Raw genomic sequence first — 22,494 nt, forward strand, 5'->3', positions numbered from 1 at the left:
CCAGTACAAAACTCACTGTGCTCATCCCTTGTTTTCCTTTCAAAACAGGATTTCCCATCTCCAAATATCTTCCAGATGGAGGAGGAGGCTGCGAGGAAGAGGAAGATGCCCTGGGATGCCCAGGCAGGTGAGGAGGAAGTCAGTGCCCCTTTCCCCCTCTCTCCTGTTCCATCTCCCAGCCCAGCCTGGCCCCTGGCTGCAGGACAGCCCCGCTACTGGTGCCCTCCTGCAAGGGACGCACTTGGGGGATCTCCCTGCCCTTCCCTCTGGCAAATCCCATCCTCTCCTTGTCCTTCCTCCCCCAGAGCAGGAGCTGCAGATGGAGACCAGGAAGGAAAACTCCCCGCAGCAGAACCTCATGGAAGAGGCCATTTTGACTGGCTCCACATCACAGGAACCCAACGGGGAGGAAAAGCCCCAGACATCCCACAGGAGGAGGGGCTGCAAAACCAGCCCAGGGTCATCTGAGGAGGAAAGACACACCCAGTGTCAGGAAGGTGGGCAGAGCTTCAGCCAGAGCTCAGAGCTGGTGGTCCATGAGCAGCTTCATGATGGGGAGAAGCCGTACAAGTGCTCGGAGTGTGGGAAGAGCTTCAGGCGGAAATCCCACCTGATCCGCCACCAGATGATCCACACCGGGGAATGGCCCTACAAGTGTGGGGATTGTGAGAAGGGCTTCGGCTGGAGCTCAGAACTCATCATCCACCAACGCATCCACACTGGGGAGAGGCCCTGTGAGTGTCCCGAGTGTCAGAAGAGGTTTAGGTGGAGCTCTGATCTCTGCAAGCACCAGAGGATTCACAAAGGGGAGAGGCCTTTCCGCTGCCCCGACTGCAGGAAGGGCTTCAAGCAAAACTCCCACCTTGTCAGGCACCGGCACATCCACACCAGCCTTTTGAGTGTCTCCAGTGTGGGAAGAGCTTCTCCAGGAGCTTTCACTTGACTCGACACCAACTTAGGCACAGGTAAGGGAAGCCCTGTGACTGCCCCGACTGCAGGAAGAGCTTCGTGTGCTGCTCCACCTCCATCCCCCTTTAGAAGACCCATGTTGGTCAGAGCCCTGGTGACCCACATTCCTTGTGATCCCTGATGAGAAGACACCTGGAAAGTGGTCTTCAAATCCTCCTGGATGCCCATAGACACCTGGATGAATACAGACCAGGAAAATCCATCGGGACTCTGATCAACATTGAAAATTAATTGGGAAGAGCTGTTTCTTTGACTTTAAAGCCCAAGAAATTCTTACCTGCTGTGTCACTTTTTCTTCTGGTGGCATCAAGCAATAATGGATGATCATGGAGATCTTTTCCCACCTGAATAATCTCCTTGTTTATCCCATCAGAACAGCTAGAATTGGGGTAAAAATAAAGAAATCAAGTAAAGAGATCTAAAGCTGAATCATTTTACTGGGATTTGAATGTGAATTTGAGGTTAAGGGGAGGATTTGGTTGTTCTGGGACCATCCAAGCCAAGGGACATGGCCATGCTCTTGTAGTTGTTCCAGCAGAATGGGTCCATCTGACCTCATCTGTTCTCCATGAATTCCGGCTGTCTGTCCTAGTCCCTGGCCTGGGTCTGCCCAGTCCAAGTGTTCCCCACAATATGCCCAAATTGCTGCTGAAGTGTCCTAGCTGACCCTTGCTGAGGATGTTCCTGTCCACCAACCTCTCCCACTCAGCTCCATGGAGGGCTGGGAGGGGTTTTAGGGACTCCTGGTTGGACTGAGAAAGGCTGTTGTGGCTCTTGGGGCCATTTGTGGTGCTGGGAGGGGGCTTGGGGGCCTGCTGGAGGTAACTGGGATATACTGGGAATGAGTGAGGTCATCCTGGGGGCAACTGGAACCATACTGGGGACTCTGGGGTGACTGGGATCGAGCATGCTGGGGGCAATTGGAATATACTGGAAGTGTCTGGCACCATACTGGAGGGGACAACACTGGGAACAGCTGGGACCATTTTGGGGGCAAGTGAGGGCAACTGTGAGTGACTGTGTCTGTAATGGGGGCCACTGAGGTCATACTGGCAGTGAGCGGGACTGTACTAGGGGTGACTAGGTGCAACTGGGAACATACTGGGTGGAACTGGAACAACACTGAGGGGGACTGGGATCATACTGGGAGTGACCAGGAACATTCTGAGGGCAGTTTGGACCATGGTCGGTGCAACTGGGATATCCTGGGAGCAACTGGTACTGCACTGAGGGTGGCTAGAAGTGGTTCTGGGCAACTGGAATTATGCTGGAAGCAACTGGGAGGAAGTGGGTGTGACTGGGAGCATGCTGGGATCAAGTGGGATATACTGAGAGAGACTGGGAATCACTGGGATCATACTGGGAGGGACTGGAACCACAGCAATGGCCTGGGCTGGGTGATGTGGGGCCTCAGGGAGCACAGGGAGCACTGTGACACTGCGGGGCCTGATGGAACCAAGGGGACATTGTGACACTCTGGGTCCAGCCTGGCCGTGGGGTGCTTTGGGAACCCCGGGGTGCCCAAGGCAGCAGAGCAGAGCCCCTGGCTCAGGGGCAGCAGCTCCCCAGGACAACCTGGGTGGGCAGGCGGCAGGGGATGCCCAGGGAGAAGAGGAAGACAAGGCCCAGTGCCCCAAGGGCGGCACCAGCTGAGGAACGGGGCAGGAGGGAGAGGCCACTGCTGGGATGGCGCCGGAACTGCCCAGCATCACAGGGCCTGTATGACATTACAGACTGGGCTGTGTGACATCACAGAGATGGCTATGTGACATCTGAGAGGCTGTGTGAGGTCACTGGGGAGGTCACTCTGCCCTAGCCCCCTCCCAGTTCCCCCAGAGAAGTCCAACGCTGCTCATGCACAGCGGGGTCCCCTGTCCCCCCAAGTCCCCCCGCCCCCGGTGCCGCTGCCTCCCCCAGAGAATGTTCCACAGGATCGACCCCAGAGCCTGACATGGGGACGGGGGCTGGAGCCATGGGGGGTGGGACAGGGGGACAGGGACCCCCCGGCAGCGTCCCCGTGTCCCCCAGGGCCAGAGCCTGGGCCAGGGCTCCTTCACCCTGTGACCAACGAGGGCTTGAGAGCGCTGAAAAAATCCCCAGCAAAAACCAGATTTAATATTAAAGTGACAGCAGCACAAAGTTCCTTGGCAAGAGTCACTCTGCTCCTGACTGGGCACTTCAGGCACAGCAAGGAAACAAAGCAACAACAAAACCAAACAAAATCCAGGCAATCAAACCAGAAATGAATTGAGAACTGCCCCTGTGTGTGTGACACAAAAAAAATGAGGGCAAGGATAAAAGGAATATGGCCCAAAACCTTAACAGACCTAAAACCTAATAGGAATTACCTTGTACCTTTACCTTGATTTCTACATTAAACTTAACAATTTAGCAAAAGAACAGAGCTTAACAGTATTTAACCTAACTTATAATCTATAACTATGCAATTTAAAACAGGAATAACATTTAACAATATTTAATTTAACATATAACTTATATTAAACATATGAACTTAGCAAAAGAAAAACTCTTAGCAGCGTTCCACTTAGCTTAGACCTTGTGATTTAGCCTTACCTACAGGCCTGACTGGCTCTGCTATCCAAGGCAGTCAGACCCCTCAGGGAGCAGCATTTCTGCCACATTTCCCCAGCACAGGCACTCCTGTGTGCACACAGACACAGAGAGTCAGTGCGAGGCACCTGTGAGAAATTCCCCTGAGGGCAGGGAAATGCTCCTGGGGATGCTTTGGCATCTCCCCAGCAGGGAAGGGTTGAGCCTGGAGGAGTGGGGGGATCGCCCAGGCTCCCTCGTTGTTGGGGATCCCCAGTGCAGCAAACGGGAGAGTTCCCGGCTCGGAGAGGCCCCACTCAGAGGGAGTCGCTGGCCCAGGAGAGCTCCAAGGGCTCCTTTTGGAGCGCTGTTTGTAGGGCCCCAAGAGAGGGGCTGCAGTCCCAGCCATGTTTCACCCTGGCCGCACTTGGCATCAGCAGCTTTCTTTGGCAGGGTGAGAACAGGGATGTTGTGCCACTGAGGGAACACAAACAGTTCCCAGGGCTGCTCCTAAAGCAGCCAGGAGCTGGCTGGGCAGCAGCAGTGCCTGGAGCAGAGCGTGTTTGTGCTGAGCTCCAGAGGAGCTGAGCCCAGGGGCTGCTGGCCAAGGCCGAGGCCAGCGAGCATTTCTCATCTGGCAGGGCGGCCTGAGAAGGGGAGGGGGGAATGCACCAGCACAGGAACCATGGAACCAAGGGACCATTGTGACGCTGTGGGGCCTGTGAGACCAAGGGACCATTGTGACACTGTGGGGCTCCATGGAACCAAGGGACCATTGTGACACTGTGGGGCCTCTGGGACCAAGGGACCTTTGTGACACTGTGGGGCTCCATGGAATGTCGGGATCATTGTGACACTGAGAGGCCCCATAAAACCAAGGGTCCACTGTGACACTGTGGGGCCTCATGGAACTGTGGAGACCATTATGACTCTTTGGGGTGTCATGGGACCAAGGGACCATTGTGACACGGCGAGACCCAGGGAGCCAAAGACCCGTTGTGACATTGCAAGGCCTCATGGAATCATGGAGACACCATTAAGAGACTTCACAGCCTCATGGAACCAAGGGGCCATTGTGACACTGTGGGGCACCATGGAACCAAGGAGATCATTGTGACACTGAGGGGACTCATGGGATCATGGAGACCTTTGGGACACTATGAGGCCCTACAGAATAAGCAAAGCATTGTGACACTGTGAGGCCTCATGGCACCAGTGAGAACATTGTGACTCTGGGGGTCCCCACAGAACCAAGAGGACCATTGTTACACTGTGGGGCCTCGTGAAACCAAGAGGCCTTTGTGGCACTGCAGGGCTGCAGGGAACCAAAGGTCCATTGTGACACTGCAGGGCCTCGTGTCATCAGTGTTCCATTGTGACACTGTGGAGCCAAAGGAGACCATTGTGACATTGCAAACCCCCAGGGTCCAAAGGTCCATCGTGACATTTTGGGCCTCATGGAATAGAGGAGTCACTTGACATTGTGGGGCCTGGGAACCACGGAGATCACTGGGACACTGTGGGGTCCCAAGGATCCAAGGGAACATGGAACAGGTCTGGCTGGTTTGACCTCCAGGGGCTGCCTGACAGCTTGGCACCTGCAGGGTCTCTTCTCACTGGGGCTTGGGGCTTTCCTTCCTATAGAAAACAACTGTCCTTCTCCTGCAGGTGTCAATGGCCATATTGGGATTTCACCACCAATGTTGACTGTTGTGACAGACTGGAGGAGATTGCTGGCTGGAAACATTTCAGTGTGGGGGAGGAAGGGGCAGGTCCAGCCTTGCCCTGCCCTGGAACCCCAGCACTGCCCTGCCCTGGAACCCCAATCCCCCCAGAGCCTCTATCCCAGCCCAGCAGTGTCTGCCAGTCCCTGGCACAGCACAGGCAATGCTCCACAGCCACCTCTGGAGCCCCAGCCCAGCTCCTGAGTGACCAAATGGCCCCAAGTCCCACCTGGGGGAAGGGCCCAGGAGGACCAAGGGGTATTTAAGGCTGACCACAAGGCAAGCACACATCTTGACCCTACCTCCTCTTGGAAGTTCCAGCTGAACATTGCTGGAATCCAGTAGTTGGTAGCTCTGTGTGTGCTTCTCTAAGTATTATTTTTCTCTCTTTCTGTGTCTACTTCTTCTATTTCTGTACTCTTGCAAATTTTGATTATCTTAAAATTGAACAGGCTTAGAGTTTGTGAAGTTGAATGGGCCAAGTTAATGCCTTGAGAAGTTTTTTTTGTTGATTGAATGCCATATTAAAACATTTGCCAAAGTTTCACTGATTTTTCTAAATTTCCCAGTAAAGGCTGTTTTGTTGTTTAGAGCTCCTGAGTATCTCTTGATAGTATTGCTCCAGTCCATCCAACTCAGAGGACAGAAATAATTGTCATTCCTTTTGAATGTCACCTTGAGAGAGTTTTTTAGTGGATGGGGGTCAGGGCTTGTGTGTCCTGCTTGGCACAGCCCAGGCAGGGCTTTCACAGCCCCATCCCACACTCCATTTCCCAGCTGGAGCCGCTGGTGCCTCTGAGTTCTGCTGCCCCAGCCCCAGGGACGCTCTCCTTGTCTGCCCATTCCTCCAGGGCCTCTGGGCAGGGATGGCCTCAGTGGGGGCTGCTGACATCCTCAGCAACTTGGAGGCTGCTGCTGAATTTTACTGCTCCAGAGGCTTCTTCAGCCTTCAGCTCTTCAGTTCAGGAATTCAGTGCTCCAGGGCTCATTAACATTCAGAACACCTTAACAAGCTAAGCCTCAAGGAATAATTTAAGTTTTGAAATTTTTTGTGGTTGATTAGACAAGTTTCAGAAGCCTATTCAAAGTGAATACATTATATTTAAAAAGACAGTGAAAAAATATTTTGTAGGTCCTGTTTAGTTGGGGTTTTTTTCTGTTAATTTATTGATATGTTCAATGTCCAGATGACACTGAATCAAACTTCGCATGCAGTTGGAATAGACATGAAAATCAAGGCCCTTCATAGCTCACAATCAATCATACTTTGTCCCTACCCCATACCCACCAATTCCCCCATCCAAGCCCTGGCACTCAGAGCAGCTGAGGAATGGAGTCACATCCAGGGGTGTCCCCAGGGCTCAGGACTGGGGCCAGGTCAGTGAAATCTCTTTATTGCTGATCTGGACAAGGCCATTGAGGGCACCCTCAGGCAGTTCCAGGTGAGCCCAGGCTGGGTGGGAGTGTGGCTGTGCTGGAGGGCAGGAAGCTCTGCAGAGGGATCTGGACAGGCTGGAGCCATGGGCCCAGGACAATGGGATGAGGTTCACCAAGGCCAAGGGCCGGGTCCTGCCCTGGGCTCACAACCACCCCAAATCCCTGGCCGTGCCCTGCCCCTGATCCCCACAGCCTGTCCTGTTTCCTTCATCCCTGCATTGCCAGGGACTTTCTGGGACAAGGGAGCTCTGCTCTGGGGATGGAGGGAACTCCCAGTGCCACCACTGGAGTGGGAACCACAACTCATCAGGCTTGTGTCCTTTGGGGGTCAGGAACTGGTCAGAGTCAGAGGCACAGAAAGTTTCTCTCCATGGCCAAAGGACCATAGTTGAACAGGACATAATTTAATAACAACTATGCTCTGCCATGAGCTATGTGCAATGTTCTAGCAGCATCTGATGAGTCCACCATCCACTAATGATTTCCATGCTAGAATGAATTTCAGACAAACGTGGTTCTGTGATAGATATAAACACAATTACATTCTTGTATCAGGATGCTCATCCTGAAGTGGGGGAAAAATAGCTCAAACAATTTCTGATTTGCAAAGCTGTCAGTGGTGGATGAAGAAGGGAGGTCAGGCTGCTTTTGGTGTTGAGGAAATGCTGAAACCCGCCTGACTCATTTCATCTCCTCCTGGCCTGGCTGATCTCCCCTCTTTCCCCTTCCACCCATTGGCTTCTGTCTCCCACCAGGCCCCCTGGTGAACAGCCTGGCTCTGTGTTCTCCATCCCCTCCTTGCTGGCACTGCCAGGCTGGGATGAGGAGCCCCTCAGCCTTCCCTGCTCAGGCTGGACAAGCCCAGCTCCCTCAGGCTCTGCTCACAGCCCAAGGGCTCCAGCCCCACCTTGGAGGCCCTTCCCTAAGCCTGCTCCAGCTGCCAGACATCTTTCCGGCCCTGGGGAACCCAACCCAGGCCACAGGGACCTGGATAATCCACGTCCTTGATGTCCTGGTCACACAGCCCTGGCCCCTTGTCCCCATGTCAGGCTCTGGGGTGGATCCTGTGGAACATCCTTTGGTGGAGGCTGTGGCTCCAGGTGGACCAGGGGGATACCGGGGGACAGGGATCCTGCTGGGCATGAACAGCATTGGACTTGTTGGGAGAAACTGTGAGGGGGATCTGGGGCTGAGTGACCAACCCGGTGACCTCACAGAGCCCACCTGGGATGTCACACAGCCCCTCTGGGATGTCACAGAGCCCCTCTAGGATGTCACACAGCCTCTCTGAGATATCACAGCCCATTCTGTAATGTCACACAGCTTGTCTCTGATGTCACAGCCAACTCTGTGATGTCACAGTCTGCTCTGCAATTTCAGAGCTCTGTCCTGTGATCTCTAAGCCTGCTCTGGGATGTCACAGAGCCGGCCTATGATGTCATAACTTCTTGATGACATCACATTAACCACTCATGTGATGTCATAGCCCACTCTTTGACCTCATGTAACCAGATGATAAATTGTCTCCACCAGGTGAGCTGACACCTGGAGCTTGTTCTCCAAAACCCCAGGTCTATGGAGACCCCACAATGCCCACTGTGGGACAAGGGGAACTGGAAGTTCACCAGCCTCTGTGTCCTGCCAGCTCAGCCAGGCCCACAGGAACATTGGGGCCCCCGACCACCAAAAACCACCAGAGAGACCCCCAGGACAGAAGAACACATGGGTAAAGGGGAGGGAAAATATGTTAATGATTTTGGGGAAATGATTATCACATGTGTGTTTAGTCCAGCACAATACATGAATATGTGTGCAAAATACAGAATATGAACAGAAACTTTCCTGTACTCAGCATGCTCGGCTTTGGGAGGAGCTATCCCCCGTGCATCCCCCTGAATAAAGAATGCTGCTTATAATGCTGCACTGGTGTTAAGCAGTTTTCTGTTTTACCGAATTTTTGGTAACACTCCACTCCCAAGGATAGCTTTGTCTCCTGCTGTTCAGAAACAGAGAAGGGCTGGTGGCAGATGTGGGGTTCGAAGGCTGCCTAGGGCACAGGGACCATGAAATAATCAAGTTTTCAATGATCTGTGAAAGAAGGAGGGGCAGCAACAAAACCTCCACACTGGAAAGAGGAAGGGCAGACTTTGGCCTATTTAGGATGCAAGTTTGGGGAGTACAAAATTAGGTTCTGATTTTTTTTAAAGGAAAGAGCCCTTAAAAACAAAGGGGTTCAGGAACGATGGACACATTTTGAGAAAGCAATCTTAAGGAGGACGGAGCAGCCTGTCCCAGTGTGGCAAAAGATGAGATGGTGAGGAAAGTCACTGTCCTGATTGCCCATGGAGCTTTTGTGGGAACTCAGGGGAAAGCAGAGAGAGCATTAACTTTGGACAGAAGGTCAGGCAACTTAGCAAGTGTTTAAGGAGGTTGTTACATCATGCAGAAATAGAAAAGGAAAGAGGTGAAATTTCAATTAAAGATTAACCTGGCCACTTCTGTGAAAAATAATAACAAACGTGTCTATGATTAATAGCAAAACGTGATATAAGGAGAACCTCTACTCTTTATTGGATGCAGTGGAAAATAGAGTAACTAAAGATAAGGGAAAGGCTGAGGTACTTAACACCTTGTTTGACTCAATTTTCAATATATGGAGAGATTGTCCTCAGGACAAGAGTTCTCCTGAGCTGGTAGATGGGCACAGGGAGCAGAACAGGCCCCTGTAATCCAGGAGGAAGCAGCTGCTGACCTGCTGAACCACTCAGATGCTCACAGATGTATGGGATCAGATGGGATCCATCCTAGGGGGATGAGGGACCTGGTGGATGAGCTCCCCAAGCTGCTCCCCATCATTTACCATCAGTCCTGGCTCACCAGGGAGGTCTCAGAGCACTGGAGGAGCCAGTGTGAGCCCATCCCAAGGAAGGGCTGGAAGGAGGATCTGGGGAGCTCCAGGCCTGTCAGCCTGACCTCGGTGCCCGGCAAGGTTATGGAACAGATCACCTTGAGAGTCACCACAGGGCACCCACAGGATGGCCAAGGGGTCAGAGCCAGCCAGCATGGATTTAAGAGGGGCAGGTCCTGCCTGAGCAACCTGATCTTCTTTTATAACCAGGTGACCCACCTGAGGATGTGGGAAAGGCTGTGGATGTGTCCATCTGGACTTCAGCAGAGCCTTGGACACTGTCTGTGACAGCATTCCCTGGAAAAGCTGCAGCCCATGGCTTGGGCAGGTTCCCTCCTGGCTGGGAGATGGAAGAGCTGGCTGGAGGCTGGGCCCAGAGAGGGGTGGGGATGGTGCTGCACCCAGCTGGTGTCCAGTCCCTGGTGCTGTCCCCAGGGATCTGTGTTGGGCCCAGCCCTGTTTAACATCTTCACCGATGATCTGGGGGAGGGGATCGAGCCCACCATCCCCAGATTTGCAGGTGACACCAAGCTGGGTGTGAGTGTGGATCTGCTGGAGGGCAGGACAAGAAGACACAGCCTCCAGCTGCACCAGGGGAGGTTTAGGCTGGACAAGAGGAAGAAGTTCTTCACAGAAAGGGTGAGTGGACATTGGAATGGGCAGGCCAGGGGGGAGGTGGCAGAGTCACTGTCCCTCTCCAGTGGCACTCAGTGGTATGGTCTGAGTGACAAGGCGGTATTAGGACATTGCCTGGACTTGATGATCCCAAAGGTATTTTCCAGCCTGTTTGATTCTGTCATTCTATGATAATTGGGACACTCTGGGGCCATTGTGACAGTGCAGGGCCTCGTGGATCTAAGAGGACCATGGTGACACTGTGCAGCCCCATAGAACCAGGGCTCCATTGTGGTGCTCAGGGGCCAAATGGAACCAGGGAGTCCCCGTGACACTGGGTCCTGGTGGAACCACAGAGGCCATGGTGACACTGCGGGGCCTCGTGTGACCGAGGGGTTTCACCACTGTGACACTGCCAAACCAAGGAGAGCATTGGGAGAGTCCAGGGCCCAGGGGAACCAAGGGGCTGTTCTGACACTGCGGGGCCTCCTGGAACCAAGGGGACATTGTGACACTGCAGGACCTTGTGTAACCAAGGGTCCACTGTGACACTCTGGGGCCTCAGGGAATCTGGAAGGCCGTTGTGACACTGTGTGGGCTCGTGGAAACAAGGAGTCCATTGTGACACTGAGGGGACTTGTGGAAGCACAGAGAGCACTGTGACAGTGTGGGACCTCATGTGACCATGGGGCCTTTGTGACACCCTCGGTGAGGTGGTGTATCTTTAATTTGATATTTGTTTAATATCTGTTTCCCCCCGCCCATCCCTAATCTCCTCCTCTCCCCAGTGTCAGTCTTCCCTAGCTCTCCCCTAACCCCCTCATCTCCAAGTTGCCAATCCTCCCTTTCCCTGCCCCTTTCCCTGGAACCTTCCCTGTCATTCATCCTAGCCCCCTCCTCAGCTTCCAGAGCATTCCCTGTCTATTTAGTGAGACTCAACACTCTATTGATCCATTTGTACTATTCCACTCCCTTGCTTCCTCTGCTAAGATTGTGATGGGTTAATTCTGCCCTAAACTCCTCCCCTACTATTCCCTTATTGGTTACTGTTCCTACACCCGTCCTCCTGAATTCTTGTATAAAACCTTTGCCCCCCTCTCAAGGGGGTCTTGGGGCTCGCTGAATAAAACCATCCTGTTCACCCCCAAGTCCCGTGTCGCCTTCGTCTGTCCCCGCGCGCCACGAACTGAGACTGCAGAGCTTGCAGGGGGAAGCGGCCGCCCGTTCTCTTCCCTCACCCCCCAGCCCGGCACGGCTCGGAGTGCCGCGGCGAGAGGAGCGCATGCCGCGCCACAACACCTCGGGCCCCATGGAACCAAGGAGCCACCGTGAAACTGCAGCACCAAGGAGAACATTGGGACAGTGTGAAGCCCCATGGAACCAAGGAGTCCATTGTCACATTTTGGGGCCCATGGAACCAAGGAGACCAGTGTGACAGTGCAGGGCCCGGTGTAACCAAGGGGACATTGTGACACTGAGGGGCCTCATGCAACCAAAGATGACACCAAGCTGGATTTGAGTGTTGATCTGCTGGAGGGTAGGAGGGCTCTGCACATGGCCCTGCACAGGCTGGATCCAGGGCCCAAATCCAACAAGGTGAGGTTTAACAAGTCCAAGTGATGGGTCCTGCACTTTGGCCACAACAACCCCTGCAGCGCTACAGGCTGGGGACAGAGGGGCTGGACAGCAGCCAGGCAGAAAGGGACCTGCAGGGACTGATGGACAGGAGGCTGGACATGAGCCAGCAGTGTGCCCAGGGGCCAAGAAGGCCAATGGCTCCTGGCCTGGATCAGGAATGGTGTGGCCAGCAGGAGCAGAGCTGCTGTGCCAGCACTGATCTGCCCCAGCTCTGCACACAGATATTTCTGCTGCAGCTCCAGAGAAGGCAACAAAAGGGCATCTCTGCAGAAAACTGTGCTGGGAGATCCTTTAGTATCTTGAAACCCACCAAGAGCGCAACCCCTCATTGAAACAGTCTGTGGCCACAGGGAAGAGTGAGAGAAACAAAATGAGAAATGGCTCAAAAAATTTCATTTATTGTGGACAAGATGAAAAAACTAAAACAAAGAATAAGAATCTGCAAAATGAAGCCAACAAGAAATATCAAAACAACTTTTATTACACGTGCTTTGAAAAAAATGTCCAGCAGTTTAATGTTTCTGAAATGGCAAAGTCATCAGTCTCCACACTGCAGCCTTGAGCTCCTGGTTCCTAAAGCTATAGATGAGGGGGTTCAGGGTTGGAGGCACCACCGAGTACAGAACTGAAAGGGCCAGATCCAGGGACGGGGAGGACATGGAGGGAGGCTTCAGGTAGGCAAACATTACAGTGCTGATAAACAGGGAGAGCACAGCCAGGTGAGGGAGGCAGGTGGAAAAGGCTTTGTGCCGTCCCTGCTCAGAGGGGATCCTCAGCACAGCCCTGAAGATCTGCACATAGGAGAAAACAATGAACACAAAACATCCGACTCCTAAAGACATACTAACAGCAAGAAGCCCAAGTTCCCTGAGTTTAGAATATGAGCAGGAGAGCTTGAGGATCTGTGGGATTTCACAGAAGAACTGGCCCAGGGAATTGCCATGGCACAGGGACAGGGAAAATGTATTGGCTGTGTGCAGCAGTGAATAGAGAAAGGCACTGGCCCAGGCAGCTGCTGCCATGTGGGCACAAGCTCTGCTGCCCAGGAGGGTCCCGTAGTGCAGGGGTTTGCAGATGGACACGTAGCGGTCGTAGCACATGATGGTCAGGAGAGAAAACTCTGTGGTAGTGCAAAACACAAAAAAAAAGAGCTGGGCAGCACATCCTGTGTAGGAGATGGTGCTGGTGTCCCAGAGGGAATTGTGCATGGCTTTGGGGACAGTGGTGCAGATGGAGCCCAGGTCACTGAGGGCCAGGTTGAGCAGGAAGAAGAACATGGGCGTGTGCAGGTGGTGGCCGCAGGCTACGGCGCTGATGATGAGGCCGTTGCCCAGGAGGGCAGCCAGGGAGATGCCCAGGAAGAGGCAGAAGTGCAGGAGCTGCAGCTGCCGCGTGTCTGCCTGTGCCAGCAGGAGGAAGTGGCTGATGGAGCTGCTGTTGGACATTTGCTGTGGCTGCACATGGGCACCTGTTCATGGAGAAAGGACAGTGAAGAGTTAGAGGAGATGCCTGTAATTAAAGTTAACGCCATTTCCCATACACCCTCCTCTGTAACACAGATGTATACACTTCTGTATTTGAGAGTTTTGTGGTTTTCTTTTTATGCTGCCTCCATGTTTCTCCTGGTATTCCTGGATATCAGAAACCCTCAGCATATCTCCATCTCATTGATGAATACAGTGAGTTTTCTGAGGAAAGATAATGAGTGGAGACTGAGAGGATAAGATTATTCATTCTGTTTGGAGCTTCTCTTGGCTTTCATTTTTCTCACATGAAGGATGGTCACACTCCCATGTTTCTCTTACAAAACCTCAGGTACAGGTAAGAGCAGATGGATCCACCCCAGCACCGCTCCACATTTGTAGCCAAGGACTGACCTTGCTCATTTCACCAACCCAGCAGCATTTTCAGTGTCACAACACCTCTACCTTTCCCCATAAATCTCATAAATCAGAGATTCTCTAGGACAGCTTTGCACTCTGCATTGAAGCTCCCAGCTTGGACTGAAATCTCAGGGACACTTCCAAGTGTCCCTCTGATGGCACTGGATGAAGGGAGGTGCAGCTCCTTCCCTGGCTGCACTGCCAGCATTGCCCAGAGCCGGGCACTGGGGACAGCTGTGTCACCCTGAGCCAGCTGTGCCCCCTGCCAGAGCCCCCAGTGCCGGGCAGCTGCTCCCAGCCCTGTGCTCTGCAGAGGGAACTGGGCCCGGGGCTGCAGAGCTGCCCCACGGCTCTGCTGCAGCTCTGCCTGCACAGGAGGGGCTGCACGCCTTGGAGCCCCGGCCCTGAGGGCAGAGGCTTGGCTGGGGCACAGGAGGGAGGGGGCTTGTGCAGAGGGAGGGGCTGCACTGGAGGGGATCCTCTGGACATCTCTAAACTCGCCCTGCCACAGCATTTCTGGGATTTGTTTTCTCTCCTTCCCTGATCTTCTCTCTGCTTCCGGGAGATTTTCCTCCTGCAGCTGTTTCCCTGTGCCTGATCTCTCCCTACCAGCATTCCCACACCCCAAATCTCTGTGCACTCTCCTTGGCCTGACAGAACCCTGCCTGTTTGCAGGGCACAGGCTGGGGCAGGTTCTGTTTGCAGCTTGGAGAAAGGACAGCGCAGACTGAGCCTGATGGCTCCAGCAAAGGTGATGCTGCTGCTGTCCATGGGCAGAGTGGCTGAAAGCACAATAGGGATCTCCTGTGAACCTACTGATCACTAAAAGTAACAGTTCAGACGTCTCATGCACTTGTCAATATTCATAATCAACCTTTAATATTTACCCTTCTTTCCCTGCCACTCTTCAATAGTAGACAGCTGACTACAAATTCTTAGGAAATTTCCACATTTTTATCAAAATCCTTGTCTTGGAAATATTATATGACTAATCAGAAGCCCTCAGTATGTCAGAGCTTCATGAGCATTTCACCTCCCCTGCACCAGAAATACTCTGTACTCACAGGATCTGTGGGCATTGGGATGTTCCAGCTTTAGGAGATCTCTCCAGGAGCTGCAGCTGCATTGTCCTGCAGCCAGAGGTTCCTGTGCCAAGGGCTGGCAGTGATTCTGCCCCAGGCACTTCTCAGCCCCTTCCCAGCCCTGACTGATTGAAGCTCTCTGTGCCTCTGTGCTGTGCCCGGGCTGGCTGCAGGCAGTGCCCCAGCCCTGCTGGGCTGGAAGAAGAGCTGCTCAGCAAGAGAAATGTGCTTTTGAAGCTCTGCTTGGTTACCAGGATCACCCTCTGTGCCAGGAGCCCGGCCCAGCTCAGCTGCACAGACACAGCACAAGGACTTTAATGACCCTCTCAGGGGCTGCTGTTGTTTTCATTAGTCTCATTCCCAGAGAGTGTGCTCAAAAAACTTCTCAAGAACTCAAAGTGTGATTGAAACACTGAAGTTTCTTGGACTTTTAATGGGTCCCACTGAGGGAAACGACTGAGAAAGTGTCCCCAAGTAGAGCATAATGCTGGAGCAGAGATGACAGCAAGGGACAAACAAGGGGAAGGTGGCTCTGGTGCTGAGCAAACCTGGATGTGTTTCAGGAATGCAAAGGGCCCAGGCCTGAGCCCCAGCCCCTGGCAAGGCAGATCCTGTCCCTCCCTCATTGCTCAGGGCTCTTCCCGGGATGGGCACTGGCACGTGGGGATGTGCAGTGCCAAGGGCAGGACCATGGGGCGGCCCCTGCCAGGCTGCTGAGCAGGGACAAGGAGGCACTGAGGCCCCAGGGCTGCAAGGGTCACTTGTCCCCTCGTGGCCTCAGGCCCAGGGCCAGCAGCCATGGCCAAAGGGCTGCACAGGTTGGCTCTGTCAGGGCCTTGCAGCTGCTGCACATCCCTGAGCCCTCTGCAGCCCAGGCTGTCCCACGGTGTCCCTGCCCTGCGCCTCTGTCCCTGCAGGCTGTCGTCACCCCCGGCTGCCCCACCTCGCTGGCCCTTCCTTTGCTGGCAGCTCTGCCTCCTGCTGCCCCTGCCTGGCCACACAAAGCCTTGGGCTGCTCCAGGCTCCTGCTGGGGACGTGTTGCACCACAGCCCTGCCCTGGGAGGGAAATTCCTCTCCTCTTGTGTCCAGTCTGGACTTCCCCAGCTGCCCTTGGCATTAATTCTTTCTTTTTCTGGCTGCTGTCTTCTATGTCAGAAGGCTCCGCCATCTCTGAAATCACCCTTCAGTCCCTCCCAGGGCTCTCCTCTGCTCTCCTCAGTCTCCACCCCACTGAGCACAGAGATCCTGTGTCCATATAGAGTTGTCAAGTGCCCAAGGCCATGAGCACCCAGACAAGAGGGAGAGTTCTTTTCCACAGGAAGGAAACCACAGAGCCCCAGGGCTTTGAAGGCAGATGAGAAGCTGCCACCAGAAGCCAAGACAAGTCTGACCTGTCTGTACCTGCAGCTTCTGTCTGCAAGCAGCCTTTGGATAGATGGGGAGTTTCGGGGGTGGAATTCCATTTCAGCTGTGGGTTCCTGGGCTTGAATGACAGCTCTCATGGGAAGGAAAGGGTGGAGTCCCAGTGTTTCAAAGGCTGATTAGAGGCAGCCCAAGGAGGGCAAGGCAGCCAGACCTGCCAGCCAGATCAGGGAAGAATCCTAGGGCAGACAGAATTTGGGAGGCCAAACCCCACTTTTGTTTATGGACATCTGGATGAGAAGGACAGTTCTTTTCCATAGGAAGGAGAGTACAGAGCTCCAGTGTTTCAAAGGCAGATGAGAGCTGGCCCAAGGGAACCTGGACAGTCCTGGCAGGTTTTGTCTGGGAGCAATCCTTGCATATAAGGAATTTTGGAGGCAGATTCTCAATCTTGGCCATGGGTGCCAGGATGTAAATGATGGTTTTTTTTACATGGCAAGGAAAGCACAGTCCCCAGTATTTTGAAGGCAGATGAGAGGTGGCTCCCAAGAGGTCATGGTCAGCCAGAGATGTGAGCCCTGGCAAGTTTCATATGGGAATAATCCTTGGATATAATCAAATTTGGAGGAGTCATCCCAATTTTGGCCATGAACCCCTGGAGAGAAGGACAATTCTTTCCCACAGGAAGGAAAGCATGGAACTCCAGGGTTTCAGGAGCTGATGAGAAACAACCCTCAACATGCAAAGGTCACCTGGACCAGTCAGGTGGCCCCCAGGAGGCTCAGCCAGCCAGACCTGTTCCATGCTCTTGTATTCTTGGTGCCCTGCAGCATCACAATTGCTCCTTGGTTCCTTGAGGCCCTGTAGGATCACAACAGAGCTTTGTAGATCTTTGTTCCCATGAGGCCCAGTGATATCACAATGGTGTCCTTGGCTCCACAGTGGCACAATGGCCCCTTGCTTCCATGAGGCCTTGCAGTGTCAAAATGGTTTCCTTGTTTCCATGGGGCAATGCCCATTGGTTCCATGAGGTCACGGAGTCTCAAAATGGTCCCTTGGTTCTGTTGGGTTCCCCAGGATCACAATGGCCCCTTGGTTCCACCAGGCCTGGATGTGTTACAGTGGCCCCTTGCTTCCATGGGGACCCGCAATGTCACAATGTCCGCTTGATCCATGAGACCTGGCAGTGTCACAGTGGTTGCCTTGGTTCTGTGAGGCCCTGTGGTGTCACAATGGCCCCTGGGTTCCATGGGGACTCGGAGTGTCAGAATGGTCTCATTGGTTCCATGGAGCCCCACAGTGTCACAATGGTCTCTTTTGGTTCCGCAGTGTCACACTGGCACCTTGGTTCCCTGAAGCCCTGCAGTACGGAATGGATCCTTGGTTCCATTGGGCTCCTCACTGTTACACGAGTCCTCAGTGCCACGGAGCCCTGCAGTGTCACAGAGCTCTCCTGGGTTCCATGGTGCCACACAGGGTCACCATGGCCCCTCAGTTCTACAAGGCCCCACAGTGTCACAAGGGCCCCTTGCTCCCATGAGGCTGGGCCATGTCACAATGGTCTCATTGGTTCCAGGGACCCTGCCAGTGGTCTCATTGGTTCTGCAGTGGCCCTTGAAGTGTCACCATAGTCTCAGCAGGTTCCCCCACTGGTTCACAATGGCCTCCTTGGTACCATGATGTCCTGTGGTGTAACAATGATGTCATTGGTTCCACAGTCAGAATGGCCCCGTGGTCTCATGGACACCCACAGCCACTTATGGAGTCCCACAGTGTAACTGTGATCCCCTTGATTCCATGAGGCCATGCCATGCTACAATGACCCCTTGGTTATACAAGGCCCTGCAGTGTCACAATGGCCCTTGGCTCCAGTGGGTCCGGAAGTGTCATAATGGTCTCCATGGTTCCATGAAGCCCCACAGTGTAGCAATGGACTTTTGGTTCCACAAGCTTTCGTACTGCCAACAGCAGTCTCCTTTGTTCCAGTGTCACAAGGGACCCTTGCTTCTGTGAGGTTCAGTAGCGTAACATGGGCACCCTGATTCCATGAGGTTGTGTAGTGTCACAATGATCTCCTTGGTTCTGCAGTGTCACAATGGACCCTTGGTTCCATGAGGTGCCTGGCCCCTCACAGCCCCTCACGGCCCCTCACAGCCCCTCACAGCCCCTCATGGCCCCTCACAGCCCCTCATGGCCCCTCACAGCCCCAGCCGTGGGGCTCCTCCCAAAGGAGAAGGGGTCGGGCCCTGCTGTTCTCCTTTAATTTCAGTCCCTTCCCAGTGCCGAGCAAAGAAAGGCTGGAATGGAGCCTTTCCCAGCCTTTCGCTCTGGGCTGGCTGCGGGCTGAAGCTCTGTGCCGGCGCTGGCCGAGCACCAGCAGCCCTGCAGCCCCGGCCTTTGCTGTGCCGTGTCCGTCCCTGTCCCGACCCCGCCCGGCTCTGGCAGCAGCAGCAGCCGCAGCGCAGCGGGCGCCGGCCCGGCCCGGCCGGGGCTCCCGGGCAGGAGCAGCAGCAGCGCCGGCCCCTTCCCGCCTGCTCCTGCCTCGGCTGCCGAGGGCTTTTCCAGATGGACTCTGGAGCAGAGCAACAGGCACCCGCACACAGCCCTGGCTCCTCAGGGCCCGCCTGTGCTGCCCCGAGCCAGCCCCCAGGGGAAGGAAGGATCGGGTTCCAGCGCTGTTTTCAGCGCTGTTTTACTCACCCTGAGCCGACAGCAGGAGGCTGCTGCTGCCTTCGCCTTGGGAATTGCAGATGCTCTTGGCCCTCTTGTGCTTGCCACTTGACTTTTATCCATAAAACTGTAAGTGCCTCTTTCTGTTGGTGCTACCCACAGTGCTTTCATGACAGCAAAGTCAGTATTTTTGTTGCAGGCATAAAGATCAGCAGATACTGGAATGCCCACCAGTTCCTGAGCACTAAGGTGAGGGGAATGAAAGGCTACAAAGGCCACATTTGCAATGCTCAAACACAGCCCTGTTGCTGGTGCTGATTAAATAGAACCAACTGACAGAGACCATCACAGAAATTGCATCTGAAGTGTGCAATTAAATTTAAAAATCCACCAGGAAAGACGGAAACCAGAACTTCTTGACTCACTTCATTGATTCTTCCCAGCAGCAGGAAATGTCAATGCCCAGAGGTGTTTTCCCTGCTGGGGAGCACAGTGAGAGCCCAGCCTGTGCCCAGTCCCAGCGGGAGCCTGAGCCCAGCCCAGGGAGCTCAGCGCACGCGGGGCCAGGCCCAGAGCCCCGGGCACGGCCGCCCATTGCGGGGCAGCGGCGCAGACGGAATGTCCTGCGGCCCAAACCTCCTGCTCCTGCCACACAGCGCCAGCCTTCTCCCCTCCTCCTCCTCTCCCAGCACGGCACAAATTCCAGCTCAGAGGAGGCTTCCCCAGAGAGGGCTCCGGCTCCTGCTCCAGTCTGAGCGTCCCTGCAGAGGAACTGGGCATCTTTCAGGCACTTCCACAAGCTCAGGCTTCTCATTTCATGGTGAATCTGGGATGGAAATGTGCTTGTTAATAAAGCCAAAAGCCATGGGAATGGACTAGTAATTATTAGAAGAAAAACACCTTTCTTCCAGGGAAGGTTCACCAAGTCATTGCCTGCATTTCTCCTTTTCAGATTCTTTCAGTCGGCTACTCTGAGAGGTCCAGCTTGTTCTAGTGCTTGTCAGGAACTGATTGTACTCTTGATTTATGCATCAATGCACCAGATGTGGAATCATCTACACTGAAACTCCCTCTATCAGAGCATTTTCACATTCCAGATCATTTTCAAGATGTCCACTGACAGGCTGGAATTATTATTATTACACAAGTCTCCACTTTGGGCTGTACGCTCTGGAGATTATTTCTCTGAATTCAGCCAGGTTTGTAATTCCTAACAATTCATGGTAACACCTCCTGTTTTCTTAGCCTTGAACAGTAACAATGAAAACCTTACCCCCAGCACAACTCCCCAGTCCACCAGTTAAAGAAAGGACAAGCTGTCAACTTCTCCAAACCTTTGTCCTGCTCTGCTGCAAGAATCCTGCAGCACACAGGGTGTGGAAAGCCAAGAGAAGCTGTAGTTGGTGGCACATCCTGTGACAGGAGCTCGACCTCATTTTCCAGGAAGGGTTCTTGAGAAGAGCAAAGAGGACTGTGGAGAAGATTCCTGAAAAACTAAAACAGCTTTCCAGAAGTGAAATGAAAATGAAAAGAAACAATCTGAAATGTTTTCCCCTATTTATTTCTATGCTCCCCTTTTCCATCTTGTTCTCCATCTCATAAATTCCAAATGCGTGTCACCTCTAAGACTGGTGACTTAGCAAGTTTTAGACACTCTAACATACCATGAGCTACACACAGTTTGCCTTCCCCTGTGCCTGCTGGAAAGCAGTGCTGGAGCCATAAGAGCAGTGCTTGGGTCGGGCACGAATCCTGCAGCCAGGGAATGTGCCCCGCCGGTGTGTGACCCTCAGCAGGACAATGCACAGCAGCTTTGCTGTGCCGGGTCTCCATGGAGCCATCCCAGGAGCAGCTGCTGAGCTCAGAAGCCATCACAGCCAACACCCAGCTCCAAAGGCCCTTGGCAGGGTGGGCTCCTGGCCTGGCTCTGTGTGCCAGGAGCCGGCAGCGCTGAGTGCAGGGAGCCCAGGGAGGGCACAGAAACGCTGGGTGAGAAATGCTGGGGCACAGCGAGATGGGCGAGTGCAGCCGGCCAGGGCACAGGAGCAGCGCGCACAGGGGGCACAGCCTGCAGGAGAGATGGGCAGGGATGGGCAGGGCTGGGCAGGGACAGAGGCACCCAGGCCTTTGTCCCTAGGCTCAGGCAGCACCTCTGGAAGCCCCACAGAAGGAACTTTCTTGGTGGGGCTACACTTTGGTTCTCCCTTGCCCCTCCCTAAGGAGGATGGCAGGGGTTGCAGGTTTATGGCATTTGTCCTTGCTGCCCCTCACATCCCCCTGCCACACAAACAGCCCCGAGCCACCCGTGAGGGACAGGCCCTGCTGTGCCAGGCTGGGCTCAGGGCTTGGCCTTTCTGCTTCCCCCAGCCAGCCCAGGCCTTGCTCAGCATTGCAGTTCCCTGCTCTGAGCCTTGGGCTCCCTGCAATCCTGGCCTCAAGGATCTGCTCTCTCCAGTCCCTGGTAGCCTTTGGCAGTCCCTGTCTTCAGTGGGGCCCAGTGATGCTCCAAGGGACTTGGAGTTTTGCTTATGACTCCTTGAGCAGCTTCTTCAGCCTTCTCTCATTGACTGAGGATCCTGGGCTCAGCCCCAAATCCACCATAGGGATCATTAAAATACAGAAAGCCCTCAGGGGAGATTTGTCTTCATTCAATGGTCTGCAAATCCCCAGGGCTTGTGCAGCTGATTGGAGCCAGTTTGGAGTTCTTGTAAGGAGGAAGATTTCCAAGTGCACCTCCTGAATTTTTTTCTTTTATAAAGGCAATATTTTTTTGTTTTCCAGTTCAGAGAAGAGCTTATAGAAGCATTCCCCAGGTGATCTTGATGCTGAAGTTCTCCTTAGGAGGTCTGGGCTTGCAGAAGAATGAGCCCCTTGAGGACTGACCCTGTTTGAACAAGCTGCTCCTCACCCCCAGCCTCACCATGTCTGGGATCGCCCACCTGGCACTGACATCCCTGTGCCCTGCAGCAGAACCTTGTCCCTGAGCTCTGCAGCTCCATGTCCCAGCCCATTGCACCGTGTCCCACCTGCTCTCCTCAGGGCTCTGCCTGCACACAGGCCCAGGAGAAGTTTTTCTCTGGGGAAGGAAAGAATGGAAAAGCCTGAGCAGGTTTCCTAAACAACAAACCCCACTCAGGAACCACCTGCTCAGTACAGGCTGCCTGGAATGGTGTCACCTTTCTACAAGAGACAGTGTGACCAGAAATGATCTCTGGAAGCATTCTCTGAGTCTCCTAGCTGAATTGTCTGTTCCTGACCTTTCCCTGAATCTCTGATGCAGATGGAAGCTGCTGGTGCCATCCTCACCTTTAACCTCTCTTTGGAATGCAAACAGATTTTCCCAGATATGTTAAGCACTATTTGCTCAATGTTTCTATAAATCTTTTCTGTCACCGATGGAATGAAAGGGCCATTTTGGCACTGAGTGGGTGTCATGGAAGCAAGGAGTCAATTGTGACCCTGGGGTCCCATGGAACCAAGGGGCCATGGTGACACAGCAGGGCCATGTGGATCCAGCGGTACATTGTGACACTGTGGATCCAAGGAGACCACAGGGACACCCCCAGAATCTCATGGAACCAAGGAGTCCATGGTGACCCAGCGGGGCTGCATGGAGCCAATGGCCCATGGTGACACTGCCCATCCAAGGAGGCCA

General features: G+C 53.8%; 1 protein-coding gene across 1 annotated transcript; it reads right to left on the reverse strand.

Moving 5' to 3' along the window:
- Positions 1-10,883: 10,883 nt before the first annotated feature.
- Positions 10,884-13,286, reverse strand: LOC144246444 (olfactory receptor 14J1-like). The gene has a single exon (XM_077783837.2). The coding sequence runs from the start codon at positions 13,284-13,286 to the stop codon at positions 12,354-12,356; it is 933 nt and encodes a 310-aa protein (XP_077639963.2). The 3' UTR covers positions 10,884-12,353.
- Positions 13,287-22,494: the final 9,208 nt, after the last annotated feature.

This window comes from Lonchura striata, chromosome 5, assembly GCF_050655825.1.
Source record: "Lonchura striata isolate lonStrDom1 chromosome 5, ASM5065582v1, whole genome shotgun sequence".
NCBI classification, from domain to species: Eukaryota; Metazoa; Chordata; class Aves; order Passeriformes; family Estrildidae; genus Lonchura; species Lonchura striata.

Excerpts from the sequence above, each read along its gene's own strand:
- LOC144246444 (XM_077783837.2), bottom strand. The coding sequence starts at position 13,286 with ATGTCCAACAGCAGCTCCATCAGCCACTTCCTCCTGCTGGCACAGGCA.